Source organism: Micropterus dolomieu, linkage group LG08 (genome assembly GCF_021292245.1).
Source record: "Micropterus dolomieu isolate WLL.071019.BEF.003 ecotype Adirondacks linkage group LG08, ASM2129224v1, whole genome shotgun sequence".
Classification (NCBI taxonomy): Eukaryota; Metazoa; Chordata; class Actinopteri; order Centrarchiformes; family Centrarchidae; genus Micropterus; species Micropterus dolomieu.
In genome coordinates, this window is record NC_060157.1 from 15,495,684 (window position 1) to 15,510,807 (window position 15,124).

Here is a 15,124-nt window from a genome sequence, read left to right on the forward strand (position 1 = left end):
TAGATTTCACAAACACATTTATCACCACATACCTTAAACAGTATTTAAATGTTTTAGATAAAGCTCTAGCTAGCCTCTTCTGGTGAGTGTTTTCTTCTTTCAAATGCACTTTTATTTAAGTACATGAACCATATAATGAAAACGGTCTGAGGTGTAAATAGAGCTCTGTGTTTATGAAGACACAGGACTCTGGAAGTTAATGAAATGGATAGCTTTGGGTCTTTCATAAACAACGTTCCTTGAATTCTCTGTATTGTGTCGTGCTCATGGCCAAAAGGAGAAAGGGGCCTTAACTATAGAGAAGAAGTAATTTTTGGAACAAAAGGGTGATTTGTCTTAAAATATCCTTCTCATGGAAGAACATCTGTGTTTTATAATATTTATTTTAATCTGCCCTCCCCCACTCTCTCCCTCCCTCCCTCTCTCTCTCACCCCCAACCGGTCGAGGCAGATGGCCATCCACCCTGACCCATGGTTCTGCTCAAGGTTTCTGCCTCTTAAAAGGAAGTTTTTCTTGCCTCTGTCGCCTAGTGCTTGCTCTTGGTGGGAATTGTTGGGTTTCTGTAAATAACATCACAGAATACGGTCTAGACCTGCTCTTTTAGGAAAAGCGCTCTGAGATAACTGTTGTTTTGGCGCAATATAAATAAAACTGAATTGAATTGAATCTGCAGTATGGCCTCCTGCTGCTTTTCTTGTTCACTTACCAGAAATAAATAAACAGGAAAATATTCAGGTTGACATAATTTATTTAATTAGTATGAAAAGCTTGAACAAAATTAACTTATTTTCTCACAGTATGAAAGTTACAAATTTAAAATTGCATACATCTACTGCATACATCACTTGTATCACTAAATGTCCACAGCAGCATTGGTGGTGTCACGGTAAAAAGCAAGGTGATGGTGATCCATCTGCTATTCACACTGTTGGTGCAAAGGAGCAAATTGTGCACAGTACATTACTGTGTAAAACAAACTCAACATGGTGAAATATGTATCACTTTACTTTTAACTCCCCCTATATGGCATGTATAGGCAGTATATAATCATTTATTGAATGGTTTATAACAGACATTTATTGCATTTGAAAGCAGAAGTGTTTACTAAGGTATTTGTCAACAACTCTAACATCCATAAGCAGAGGCTGGTTTATAAACAGATAATGAATGACATTTTTACAAAACACAATTAGTTTAGTTAGTTTAGTAGAAATTATAATTGTTGACAAATACTGTACATCAATAAATTAAAGATGTCCTTATATCTGCTTATGACTACATTTTAGTGAGTTATAACCAATTTATTAAATGCTTATATAGAGCTTATGAAATAAGGTAAAGAAAAGTGTTTAAGTATCAAAACAGTTAAGTTTTAGCGGGATTTATCCTTACAATAGAGCTGTACCAAATTTCCAGGAAAATTGGTAAAAGAAAACGCAAATTAAAGTGCATTTCCATCCACTACCGTCATGCGAATATTAAAATGCCAGTCAAACCTCCAACAGTGGAAAACAATGTAGAAAACAATAATGGAAATGTGTCATTTATGTTATGTGGCAGATTGGATATTTTTGTCTCATTTGCTTCATGTACCTTTGCTTTTATCGATATACCAGCTTTACCACCTCAGCTAAGAGCTTCTATTTCAAGTCTTTGGTGCTGTCCCTCGGGTTATTTATGTGCAAAATGGTCATGAAAGGAGGTGGATGGAAACGCACTTGATATGTAATATGTGTCGATTTATTGTCATTATTGATATACCGATACATGGATCACATATCCAAGAAGCACTCGGCTATATGTCTCATCAGTTCCAAAAACCTTTAGTGCTAACTTTAACAGATTACAGCATCCAGACAGAATTTTTTGAGGCTCATCTGAACAGAAATCTGCTGTAAAATTTAAATAAAAGATCTACTGTGCAGGTGAGGTCAGAGTGAGTTCATTAAACGGACTGTCCATTCTGCCACATTGAGGTTCCCATCTCTGCAATTGTGCAGATCCTGGATACCCTTTAGGTGTCACTTGGTGTCTAGTCACTCTTTGTACTGCCTCACATTCAGAATGCAATTTAAATGTCAATGAATACAGTTTAACTGATCACTCAATGCAAACAAATATGCCAAGAAATGGTGCTTTACATTGACAGTACAATACACAGTAGAGTCCACATACTGAAGCTGTAACCTTTCCAGAGTTCATTAAAGTCTTTTCAAGATGGCAGGCACTGATTATCACAAAAAAGTGAACTGAAGAACAGGCCTTCAACCCAATTTTTCACCACACTGATCCATCAGGATCAGGTTTATGTTAGCATTTCCTTCTGTTCGTCTCCACCGGCCCTGGCTGCCTCAACCCTCAGATGCTCCAGGTCCTCTTCAGAGCTGCAGGCGCTGTGCTGCCTCCCCCGGGAGAAAATCCTGCGACGTGATTGGGTGCTGAGGTCTAGTAGGTCAAAGGAATCGGAAGAGAAGAGGCTATCCTCGCTCACCACACTGGATGGCCGGCTGCGGCGACCCTCGCCGGCCCCTGTGGCCTGGAGGAGCTGCTGCAGAGCCTCAGGGAATATCGTGGTGGCTGAAGAGGGAGTTAAGTGGTGGTCATCAGGAAGATCCAGACTGCGAGAGAACTTGCCATTGCGTTTCAGAATACCCTTCCTTCTTCTTACTGCCTCTGTGCGCATGGTGGGGCTGTCTTCTGCCGCTGGCAGAGAGGAGTGCTGTTTGTGGGAGCACAGATCGCCTGCATCGCTCTCTCTAACTAATGTTCCAGAGATCCCTTTTTCTGAGGATGAGCCACAACCTGACTCCCCACCATACAAGTTCTTTAGTATCCCTTTCTTGGGCATTTTGGATGAGGGCTGACTGAAAGTAGAGGGAGGAGACAGACTGGTGGACAGGACGTCAGCATGTGTGCGGGCAAGTGTATGTGTTCGATAAGGCTGGGAAGCAGCATTACATGGTTGGGAGGGAGAGTTTTCTTTAGGAGGGATGTGAAAGACTGAGTCAAAACTTCTCTGGGGTTTCAGAATACCTTTGGGCTTCTTTCTTTCAATAGTGGAAGTGGAGGAAATCACAGCAGAGGAGGCAGCTGTTGCACAAACAACACCACATGCTCCCAGTGTATTCTGGGGAATTGCATTCTCTTTGCGTGACTTCCTTAGGCTAGACATTCCTCCGCGTACCCTTCCTCCTCCTCCTCCTCCTCCTCCTCCTCCTCCTCCTCCTCCACGGTCACTCTTCAGAGGTAAGGTGAAGTAAAAGACATTGGGAGAGAGCTGAGATGGACAGGAGGAGTCTGAGGATATGCATCCTCGGTTAACAGTCATGTTGCTGGTAGCTGCGACCCGATTCTGCCAGTCGATGTAGCGAGCCAGAAGGGGGGAGGGGCACTCTTGGTGTGGAGACAATGGGCAGTCACACACACTCTCTTCAAAACCCCAGTTCACCCACCAGTGGTTGGCCACGTCCTCTATCGTAGCCCTCTCGTCCACACGCACTGTCAACAGCCAGTCGATAAGGGCGCAGGCGTCTGGAGGGAACAGAGTCAACAATTATTTATAGCAGCCAAAGTGGCTAAAACAATGTTATTATTAACATACTCATAAGAAGAACACGCAAAGCAATCACGTCCGACTGAATAGAAATAATATAATGTTGATGGAGACATGGACTTTGTAAAGGTTTACCTGAGGGGGGGTTTGGTCTGCGGTAGCGACCTTGGCTGATCTGCTGTGTGAGCATGGCATGACTGGACCCGTCAAATGGCATGCTGCTGTACACCAGGGCATACAGCAACACCCCCAGTGCCCAGCAGTCCACCTAGCATGCAAATACGCACATAACGAAGAACAAGCACAATTGAACAGAGTGAGGTGGTGCATAATTTGATTTCATTTTAAGCATGACAAAAAGTACAGGATGTGGCCCTATATTCTGATTTTCTATATCATTCAGCTTTATGAAGTCTAATATTGGAGCTTCTGAAAATTAAATTTACCATTGATTGTGTTTTTTTCTACAGCAAATGCAGGACACAATCAGTGCTTTAAAGCTGCACTAGTGAAATGAATGTGTAATGCGAAACGTGTCGCTCATAGTAGCGAACCCAACTCTCAAGTTCCCCTCAGCTCTGCAGAGCGCTTTACCTTCTTTCAGCTCATTGTTTTGGATTTACAACCCACAGCTTTAAAGTTTTGGTGCGCTGCTAAATACACCATAATGCAATTAATCAAGAGTGATTCACTATGAATGACACACTATGATGTGTACGTAACATAATGGAACACCATGATGTTTGGAAACTGTTTCTCATGAGCAACGTTGTGTTGACCCACCTCTGGCCCCTGGTAGGGCAGTCCCTTCACAATCTCTGGGGCAGCATAGAGTGGACTACCACAGTAGGTCTGCAGCAGAGTGCCCCTCTGGAAATGATTGGAAAGGCCAAAGTCAGCCAGCTGCAGAGGCAGAGAGAGAGAGAACATAAAATGTTAAATTTCACTATAATAATGTTGTGTCCATGGGTACCCCTGCTTCTGAGCTGGTATAAGACTAGACAACCTTTAATTAACTATTAAACTAACTAATTAGAGTGGAAACTAAGAAAATAAGTGACCATAAGTGATGCTAAAATGGGACCAATAAAGCCGGCAATACATATAAAACTTAGGCTAGACATTCCTTAGAATTAACAATTGTAAAAACAATATAAGAAAAACAACCAAAAACATGTTTTATATGGCATTCAAAGGTTTTTACAGCTGTGGGCACAAAAGACAAGACAGTCAAGCATGTGCATCTGTGTTTGTGCAAAAAGTAAACAAAAAAAGGGTTTATGTGACACTGAGTCTCAGCCATGGATGACATAACTACCTAACCGCTGTCACACTTGACTCTGCATCTCAGTCCAGACCTCTGTCTGCCCATGTCCAACACGAAACGCTTTGACTTTACAACACAATGGACTAATCTGTTAACACTGGACCCTTTATGTATTTCACTCACTCGGTCACTTCAAATCCTCACGCAATCCAGATTCTTTTTCAGTGAGTTACCCATGTGGCGAAAACACAGTAACAACTCAAAGCAATTCCTTTTAAAGGAGCCAAAAATAGGTATGCTGAGCTTCTGCCAATGTAAGTGTGAGTGGGGAAAAAGAGGAGGGCCAAAAACATCAGGCTGCTTACACTCACGTAACGGAACAATCACTCACTCGAGCATGCCAGAGCCATACGCAGACATACAGAGGCTTCTCTCTATCTGAAGAGATTATTAACATGAACACCAGCCCACTATCAGCCTCTCTGGTGTTAAAAAAATTCTACATGACAGCTTTATTTCCATGGAACAGACATTCAGGAAAACAGAGACCTCACAGACCGAAGATGAGACTGTGCATACAGTCCACATAAAGTGGCAATAATAATGTGTAGACTTGAGTGAGTTGTGCAGTTTATACAGCTTTGATTTCTACAAGCTGCTGTGTTTGTGTGTGTGCATCCAGCAGTGTAAATTGTCTTTCGCCACCAGAGATACATCTGTACTAATTTAAGTTCTTTGGCGAAGACATTTGTTGAAGTTGTATAAGATGCATGCTTTCTTCTAAACATACAGACGGCTCCTGTCCACATGCCTGGGCATTACATGGACTCTTGTGAGAAGCTGCCTGCCTCTCATACGCATGCAGGACTGAGACAGACAGCTGGTAAATGTTCTACAGTGGCTGGCAGCCAGTTTAAGTAAGATGATTTGAGAAGTAAATAAATTTGATGGGACCACCAAAATGACCTGGTTTGTCTGAGCTACTATTAAGTATTGCTTGTGTTTAGCTTTATAAAGTAAACATTCAAACTTCCCTCTTGTCCAGTGAATAAATCAGCTGATCTGGCCGATTTGTCTGCTCACTAAAATGGCACAATGATTTAAGCTTAAAGATAAAGCAAGGGAGAAAAATGTCCCTGTGGTTAAGGCGGCTAAGACATGAACCATAAACCACAAAATCCCTGCTTCAAGTCTTACTGGAAATCGTGTTGCATGTCTCTCCCCCTTGTTTTTTCTCTCTACTGCCGCTATGTAATAAAGGCATAAAATAAATAAGAACTTTAAAAAAAAAGATGACAAATTTCTTTATAGCTGCATACTATGCAGTTTTTAGAACACAATGTTTTCATGTTCTTCATGGATGATTTAAGTGCTTACTCATCTCTACTCTGCTGTTTGTTTGTTTACTTTGCCGAGTATGTTGTGACCTTTCTAATCATATAAGCTATAAAGAGTTTATCTGATTGTACTAACGTGAGGTGTTAGTGTCTATAAGAAGTTTGACATAGTTCATGAACACCTTCAAAACAAGTTGCCCACTGAGCAGACTTGAAACTTGAAAACAGTCAAAGCCAACCATTAGTAGAGAATTTAATATTAGTATATTGTTAAATTACAATCTCCGGCTTCAAACTTGACCATGACCCAAACATTTTACCTAACATGTCTGGCTTTGCCTGCCATTAAGCAGCAATTGTGTAGCCATAACACGCACATGCCTTTCACAGAGGCCGACGTGGTGATCCTGAGGTTTTCAATGAATGAAGAGCTGATGAGTGGTCTGCACATGGTGCTTTCTTTTGACGGACAGACAGAGCATATTTATATTAAAACCCTCCGATTGGCGCGATTGCCACTGGATTCCCAGCATTCCCCTTTGGCTGTGCACTGCTCCCAAATAAGGGGAGGAATGCCCAAATAAGGCAAAAAAATGACCCCCGGGTTCTTTTATAAGACCTGGCAGTATATTTGTGCTGGTTCAGTGTGCATGGCTTAACAACACATCAAAATGACTGTGGGCAGAGCGTGCTCCAGTGTGGGTTCTGAATGTGCACTCTGTATTTTATTTTGGAGCTGGCAAAATAATCCATTACCAGCTGTGCTACGTGACGCTTCATTCCAGCATGCTAAATACAGCTGCAGTGGAAAAAGATGGCTTCCTGAAATGTGGCAGGTAGTGTGTCACAATAATGTATGCTTTTATGTCCAAAAATAAAAGTGCACTCGTGCACTTTATAAACCCATGATGTCTTTAAAGCCCAAGGCCAAACGTTTGTCAGAGGACTTATCTACTTAGTTTCCTTCCAAAAACAAGATATTTATCTATCTCATTTATATTCCTAAACATGCATGATCACACTTCTTTTTTGTAACACGATATGAAGGCTCAGTCTGTTTTACCCATCTTACCTTTACATTCAAATCTCGATCCAAAAGGATGTTCTCCAGCTTGAGGTCTCGATGCACAACGCCATTCTGCAAGAAAGCAGAGACACATTAGGTCCTGTGCTGCTCCTCCCTCCTGTTTACAGTCAGATGTCTTCTCTCTGTATCCAATACAATAAGACTGAAGGGAGTGAAGTTCACAATATGAATCCAGCCTGTGCTGCACGAGGCGTTTGTCTCTCATTTATGACTTTATAATTGTTAACATTCCGCTTGGGCCTCGTGTTGCAAAGCCATGTGTCTAACATATCGGAGAGCCTCGAGAATGTTTAATTGTCACCAGGCATGAGGAAGTGCTTTGTTTGGGTTAATTCATCTGATGAGATGCGATTTGATCCCCTGATGGCATTAAGCACCCCGGAGCCAACGAGAGGCCACAGAGTGTAGACAGCTGTGGAGCCTGTTGCGGAAGAACACTGAGAGTAGAGTACACTGCAGGTTCGATGGCAGGAAAAGTCTGTTTCCCTGACACTGAATAGGTAGTAAATCATAAGAAGAGACAATGCTGCTATAGATAACTGTGGCCACCCAGGAAGCAGTGCGATGCACGGAAACTTTAAAACGTTAGTTTCTCTTAAAGCCACAGGCTAATGAGCCCGAAAAGCCTCCTTTCTTTTGTTAATCACATTCTCTTCAGAGCACTTAAGTGGAGAAAATGGCCCACAATGTTGAGTGCACTATATGTAAAGTATGCATGCCAGTGTGTATGTGTGTGTCTGCAAGGCAGAGACGAGGAGAAAAGAAAAATCAGAAATCTATGTGGTTAACCAGATTATTATTCCTGCTATTTTTAAATGACTATGAACAGATTTGGGAGGGAAAAAAGAAAAAAAGAAAAGCAGGCAATGACTCAGAATTATTTTCATTCTTCTCTTGAAGTCTCGATAATCCCTCCATGTGCCATACCTCACAGGCACATTCAATAATTCATTCATGCCAGAACATTCGTGTCTATTTTGGGACAACATTTGAGGGCACGAGGAGCACAAATTCCACCTCTCTGCCTACTACAAAGCTACAGAGGCTGAATGATAATCTCTGCGTTTAATGTGAGGGATTCATGAAGAAGCCAAACTGCCAAAGTAAGAATGATATGAAAACAAAAACACTTCTGTCAAATCCAACTCAGCTGACTGTACAGCACAGGTCCTCACTTCTACAGTGCTTCTGTGTCTATAGGATGTATGTATTTCCTTGATAATTCCTGTTCTGTTTCTGGCACAGCTGTTGATTTTATGTACACTTAAACAAAAAACTGAGAAACAAAATAGAAATTGTTCGTTCACCAGGAGCTGATGTGGAGGGAGGTGGGGAAGGTCATTTAGACAACGTGTTTGTTAAATGTGTCAGTGTGTGACTGTAAAAAACAATCACGCGATAATGCGCTCTTAACCCAGAGAGATCTGAAAACTCAAGTCAAGTTTTCCCTCAGAATTAGGATTAGGATTTAGTGGATTTAGCGGTACTGTATTTGCTTGTGCACAGTTGAATACTGCAGCATGCAAGTGAGCATGTGTCTACATGCGGTTCCCTAATTTATGCTGAATTCCAGTGGTGCGTTTGCAGAAAGTATGTGTGTATATACAGTACGTGTGTGTGTTTATGTAAACCTTGTGGCAGTAGTGGACAGCGGACGTGATTTGTCTGAAGAGGCCTCTGGCTTCTGTTTCTGGCAGTCTCCTCCTCTCGTGGATGTAATCGTACAGCTCTCCCCTGCTGGCATACTCCATGACTATCACAATTTTATCCCGGCTCTCAAACACTGCATAGGACACAGGACACATTTACAGTTCAGCATTAGGTAGATGTGTTTACATGAGCAAAAAGAGATATTATACTGCATACATAGAAATGGAGACACAAATAATTAAAAGGCTGAAAGTTTGATTATTTTTCAATCAATGTACAGTAAATACTTGTTGTTTACTGTTTGTTTCCCCCAAATTACTACATACTTTATCCCAGAAACTATTTAAATCAAGAACAAACCAGAAATTGTGCACACTTCTGCGGTAAGATTCTTACCTGATTAAGGTTTACCATTAGAAACATCTTAATTAGGTGAAGTACATGTGACCAACAAGTTGATGTTGACTCTTTCAATTAATTTGAAACATACTCATATGTATCTCATACAGTCCATCAATGGATACTAAAAATTACAGATTTCTAAAGCATAAGGCTGGCCATATTCTGTATTTTTGTTTGTGTAAACAAATCTCATGAAAAGACCCAAACCAACAATGAGTTAGACCTTCTCTCAGTTACTCAGTACAAGAATCTTGGTTTCATGTTTCACAAATAAATAGTCCATTAAAAAACTGCTAATTGATTTCAGGAAGGTACTGTAGCTTTTATCAGGCATTTTTCAAAAGGGAGTAAGTAGTGCACTTGTTTACTTAGTGAGAAGTTAAAGCAGCAGGACGGTTTAAGCTACATTGCCCATGTTCAGGGTAAGGAAGAAATATGTCACACGGTGCAACTGTGTGTCATTAATGTGTTTCAATAGCTTTTTGACATCACTGGAGGTCTATTTCAGGTTAATTTTGTTGGTTTTGGTCTTCAATTGGAATTTTTTGATAGTAAGAAAAACACAAATCCTTTATGGGAATTGCTGCACAACACTCTTCACTATCAGACTAATATAGTAAAGGTGTATGACACCCACTTTGATTTCACAGCACCACTTATCTGTACTGTAAGTGACTGACTATGAATGTGCATGACTTTTGTCTCATGTAACATTCAGGGTATAAAAAGCTGTCTGAGACTGCACATTAATTCAATGATTTTTGGCACTTGGGTCCATGTGCAATGTGTTTGCAGACTTACCCTCGTGGAAGCGTATGATGTTGGGGTGCCTGAGCGAGGAGGTGATCTCAATCTCTCTCTGAATGTGAATTCTGTCCAGGTCGTCAGTGATGCGCTCTTTGCGGATCGACTTGATCGCCACCTGAGGAGGAAGACACATTATTGAGTCTGTACATGGTACATGAACCTTTGTGTTCGAATAACACATATTTTGATAACCTTGGGGATTAAGTGTGGCTGGTTAAAAACTTTCAAAAGGATAATATTCTAGAAATCGTCTTCTACAGCAAGGAAACAGTTGTTGTTGCTGCCCACTTTCACAGAAGATCTGGTGACAGTAAACACAGATTCCTCTTTAATTAACTCCTCTTCAAACCCACCAGTTAACTAATTTCTTCACCTCGTTCACAGCAACTCAAAACAGTTATTTAAAAGAGTGAACAAACGCTGATAAATGCACAGATCGTGTATAACCTACATAGGCATGCATGGAAACGAAGGCATACATACTGTTGATACAAGTACACTCACGCAAATAGTCTCTGGGTATTAGAGGTGATTATGTGGGTTTCAAGGGCTGGAGCACGCTATGGGGCAGAAGGTTGACAGCTGCCCTGTTCACACTCTGCTTCATTAATCCCAGGCGCTTACTGTACCCCAACCCTAACCCCAACCACTGGACACATACATACCAAAAACAGACACCACTGCATGAGCCCTCTAAAACTCTTTGGAGTATCTGTCACCAACATGGTACCATGCAAGGACTATACAGAAGCAGACAACTAAATAGACATGCTGTTCAGAAATATGTCTTATTTAGAAATACTGTAAGCTAAAAACAGGACAACAAAGAATGAGCGATGTGGTGAGGCTACAGGACTACGATGTGAGGTTTACATCCTAACATAGCACTGATCATACCCCTGTACATTTCTGTCAACCCCTATAATATCCCTATGGGTGAACAGGCCTCTCCCCAGGGTTACAACTCCAACATTCTCAGCTGCCGGAAAAAACTGAGACACTGAAAGACATAATTCACACGCTCCATCAACCGCAGTGGTTATGCAACACAACATGAACACACTCCAGGGAACTCCCTGGACTGACTTGACCTTCCATAACTGATGTGAACCTTCATTTAAGCGAAGAAGAATCTTTCTATTTTGGAGTTTTGTGTCTTTTCTTTAAATAAGAGCTGAAAGATTTTTCTCACATCACCAGACTCGCCAGACTGATGTGGCATCTAAGTCCATCCAGAGGTACTGTGTCAGAGATTAGGCCACACATATTCAATGGTTGTCAGCTGAATGGCACATGTCCAAGCTTGGGGGGACTATTAACATGTGTACGCTTGCATGCTTTTGAATGTTTTCTGACCCAATTACCTGCTGGCTGGGAAAGCGGTATAGGAAGGGAAAGACTATGAAATAAGCTGCAGGGATGAGGAGGGAGGATGTAGGCGGCAGCTAACAGGACAGGTGAAAGGAATGGATAACATAACTTACATTTTACAGTCCATCTAAGGTCTGACGTACCCCGTGGACTTGGCATTAAGATCAGCAGAACACAGAGAAAAGAGACACACACTGGGCAGTGTTCAGCCTTCAGGGCACTAAGAGCATTTTAAAAAGGGGTGCATAATGGGAAAGAAGTGTGGCTTTATGTGTGCATGATCTCACCCTTATGCATGCGTATGCGTCAAGTCTACGTATGACCTCTAAAGTATCCTTCTATGTAACAATGTCTATTGTTCATCTAAATAGTTAGTGTGTGTATGAAGTCATGATGGGGGCTGGGGGTGGCAACTCACTGACTCCCTGTCCTATTATTCTCACAGTCACAGACAACCTCATGCACACACACACACACACACACACACACACACACACACACACACACACACACAAACACTTCGTCCCATGAGAATCATGAAAGATTCCAGCTGCATCTGTGAAAGATTAAACAACAGCATTATGTAGACTCCTTACTAAAATTGACCCTAGCTCTTACCATCCAGCTACAGACATGCACACACTACAGCACCGTGCCCTGAATTGGACAAATACAGTCACAAAAACAGTCGGCATGGATTGCTATTCGGGGTGTGAAAAAGATGTCCCTCTGGTACTCTTCACTTTGGGGAACCTACTTGTTTAACAATTCTACACGAACAGGGCAAAACAATATTCTGTTTTGGTACTGACATTCAAATATAATATGCACAACAGAAATTATTTGAATGTGTTATAGAAAATCAAAACTAGCATGGTCTTTTTTTATGACTATTCTTAAAGACAATAAGCCTTGTTAAAGCAGTAATTTGACATTTTGGGAAATTAATTTGCTTTTTTGCCCAGAGTTAGATGAGAAGGTACCACTCTCATTTCTGCTGAAGTTATGTAATGTTTTATAAACATCAGAATTGTACATTGCACAAACAAAAATATTTTAATGTTACTTCAACCAATGTAAGTGACCTAACAGTCCAGATGAGTGACCCCGCATATGCAAGACCCGGAATTCATCATCCTTTCCTTCCATTTCATCTTGTACGTTAGTCATGGTCACCTCCCGCACCTCAGACATTTTACAGGGACAAGTCAGCTCTTTACTGTAATCTCAAACCATTGCTACAGTCTCACTCGTCCTCCCCCTCTGCTTCCTTCTTGTTCTAAAACTGTCTCCTCCTCTGCCTACTTCCCGCAGTCAAACAACAGCCCCCTGGTCTTCTTTCCAAAAATAATGTCCGTTTTGTTTCAAAGAATCCTTGGTATGTGCTGGCTATAGCTCAAAGAATTCAGCCCATTTCTGCCCTTGTTCTACCAAACCCACTCACACAAACACACACACACACACACTGCATAGCTCTTTCTCTCTGCTCCCCTCATTCTGTATACTCTTCAATCTTCTACCTGTCTTCTGTCTTTCACTCCTTCTCTTCCTTTTCTCTCTCACAGATGTAGGTCTCAGGGTTACAGTGAAAGCAGCCAGAGGAATGATGCCAGTCTCACTTCCACAATCCGATTGCAAAAAAAGATTATCCCTATAACAGTGTGTTTGTTGACTAAAAAAACAGAAGGGGAATTCGAGGCTGATGGGGTATCTGTCTCTTTGTGTTCTGATCACAGCAGAGTGAGGGATTAAAACCTGACTGCAGACATAAACCCGTGATTATTCAAAGTAATCTGGCTCCACATTCTGTTTTTTAACCTGGATATTCAGAATGTAAAGTTAAAATGAAACACATTATATTATTATGTCTGTCTATGTATGTTCATGTGTGTGTGAGAGAGAATTTGTGTGTGAGTGATTGTGTTCTGGTAGAAAGGGGGTCAGACTCCTATTGGAAGAGACCTATTGTAGTAATTTTATCCCCTTGTTCAAGTGCTGAGTGAGTCAGACCAAAGGCATCTCAGCCTGGCAGCACAGGAAGCAAGAACAGAGTTCAGCATCACCCCATGAGCTCACACACACACACACACACACACACACACACACACACACACACACACACACACACAAGTTTGTTCCTCTATCCCTGTGGGGACATATCATTGACATTATGCATTCCCTCGTTTCTTACTCTAATCTTAACCATCACAACTACATGTCTAACATTAACACTTACCCTAACCCTAACCTCATACACACACACACACACACACACACACACACACACACACACACGTTATAGAACCCCCCAAGAGATTAACTCCACCTACAAATTAATATTTAATAACCAATGGGCAGCATTCCTACAGAAACAAGACACACACTCTGCCAAAGGGAGACTGCTTAATATCTCCCAGGAAGACCTAAGCATGAGCAGCATATCACATTATCTCTATAAAGCTTTTGTAGGCCTATGGGTCAGCAGAGGAGTTCAAGAGGTGCATCATTATGTACATTTACCCATCATCAGTAACTATATTTATTTATTCCACGTGTTAATTCTTTAAGATGATACAACAAAGCATCCTTCAGGCACGCAGCTGTGGAAAGCTTTAAGTAATACGCACCGCGTTAACCAACACTCACCGTCTTCAGGCTTGCTCTCTCCACCGCCTTTTTCACTTTGCCATAGGTGCCTTTCCCCAGAGTCTCCATCACCTCATAGCGGTGTTTCAAGTTGTGTTTGTGCTGGTGCTTCTTCACTTCCATCGGCGCTGTGGCAGTCGGTGCACGGCCCACCGCCTCCATGCCTGGGTTTCTCTGCCGCTTGTCCGCGCTGCAGGGACGGCGTCTGTCCTGTCTCGGGGACTCCTCGCCGGCATGGTGGCCGCTGGATGCCTCGTCCTGCAGACAACCGAGCTCGGAGTGGTCGCTGGTGTTCATTGCGCCTCTACTGTCAGCCTCACGTCTGCCCATCCTGTCTGCGCACTGCGCGCACCTGTCAGGATGCAGCCTTCGCCGGGACTGTTTGCCCAAATAACTTTGAGCTAACTAAAGCATCTAAAGCGCTTGTTAGTAGTCAAGAAGTCGCCCATATAGTGCCGTAATCAAAGCCACAGACTAGTCTAATGGCATAAAATGATCAATCTGAGCAGCAGTTGTGTTCTCCCCTCTCCTCAAACACAGCAACAGGAGCGATGGGTGGAGTCTCCTCATTCCACCCAGCTCTCATAGCAACATCCCGGAGCGTCACACTCTTTTGGGATCACTTTGGGTTTTCCGAGAGGCTCGTGTTTGACCTTCTCAGCAGCAGGAAGGAGGTGATGATGAAGGCATGTATGGAATGTCATGCGGGTCAGACGCTCACCCTAAATCCACCACTTCAGTCAGACGTGTTTGTTGATGCTTTGCCTGCGGTGAGCGCAGAAAACAAATCATTGAATAGACTTCGAAGATATAGAGTCTTTGAACTCAGGAGTAATGGTTTAAACGTTTGTTAGACGGCATAAATCACAAATAAAAATATAAGGTTGCTTATCTATGGAAAGGCAACTTAATCCATATATTACACCATGCAGAAAGTGAGAATAGGATTACAGGGCCTCTTAGATTTACCATAAAGCTTAAATGTCAGTGTGACAGTTACTGA

At 42.0% G+C, this 15,124-nt stretch overlaps 1 protein-coding gene across 1 annotated transcript; it reads right to left on the bottom strand.

Moving 5' to 3' along the window:
• Positions 1–731: 731 nt before the first annotated feature.
• On the bottom strand, positions 732–14,642 carry LOC123975789 (NUAK family SNF1-like kinase 1). The gene is made up of 8 exons (XM_046057536.1): positions 14,122–14,642; positions 10,099–10,219; positions 8,877–9,028; positions 7,231–7,296; positions 4,338–4,457; positions 3,690–3,822; positions 3,233–3,532; positions 732–3,202 (listed from the first exon to the last, which is right to left on the bottom strand). The coding sequence occupies exons 1-8, from the start codon at positions 14,449–14,451 to the stop codon at positions 2,307–2,309; spliced, it is 2,118 nt and encodes a 705-aa protein (XP_045913492.1). The 5' UTR covers positions 14,452–14,642; the 3' UTR covers positions 732–2,306.
• Between the last annotated feature and the right edge of the window lie 482 nt (positions 14,643–15,124).

Bases quoted from the DNA above. Each gene is read 5' to 3' on its own strand.
- LOC123975789 (XM_046057536.1), bottom strand. From the start codon at position 14,451: ATGGGCAGACGTGAGGCTGACAGTAGAGGCGCAATGAACACCAGCGAC. The intron at 4,458-7,230 runs GTAAGATGGGTA...CTGCCTCTGCAG, and splicing joins ATCGAGATTTGAATGTAAAG to CTGGCTGACTTTGGCCTTTC. The intron at 3,203-3,232 runs GTGGAGGAGGAG...GAGGAGGAGGAG, and splicing joins CTTACCTCTGAAGAGTGACC to GAGGAGGAGGAGGAAGGGTA.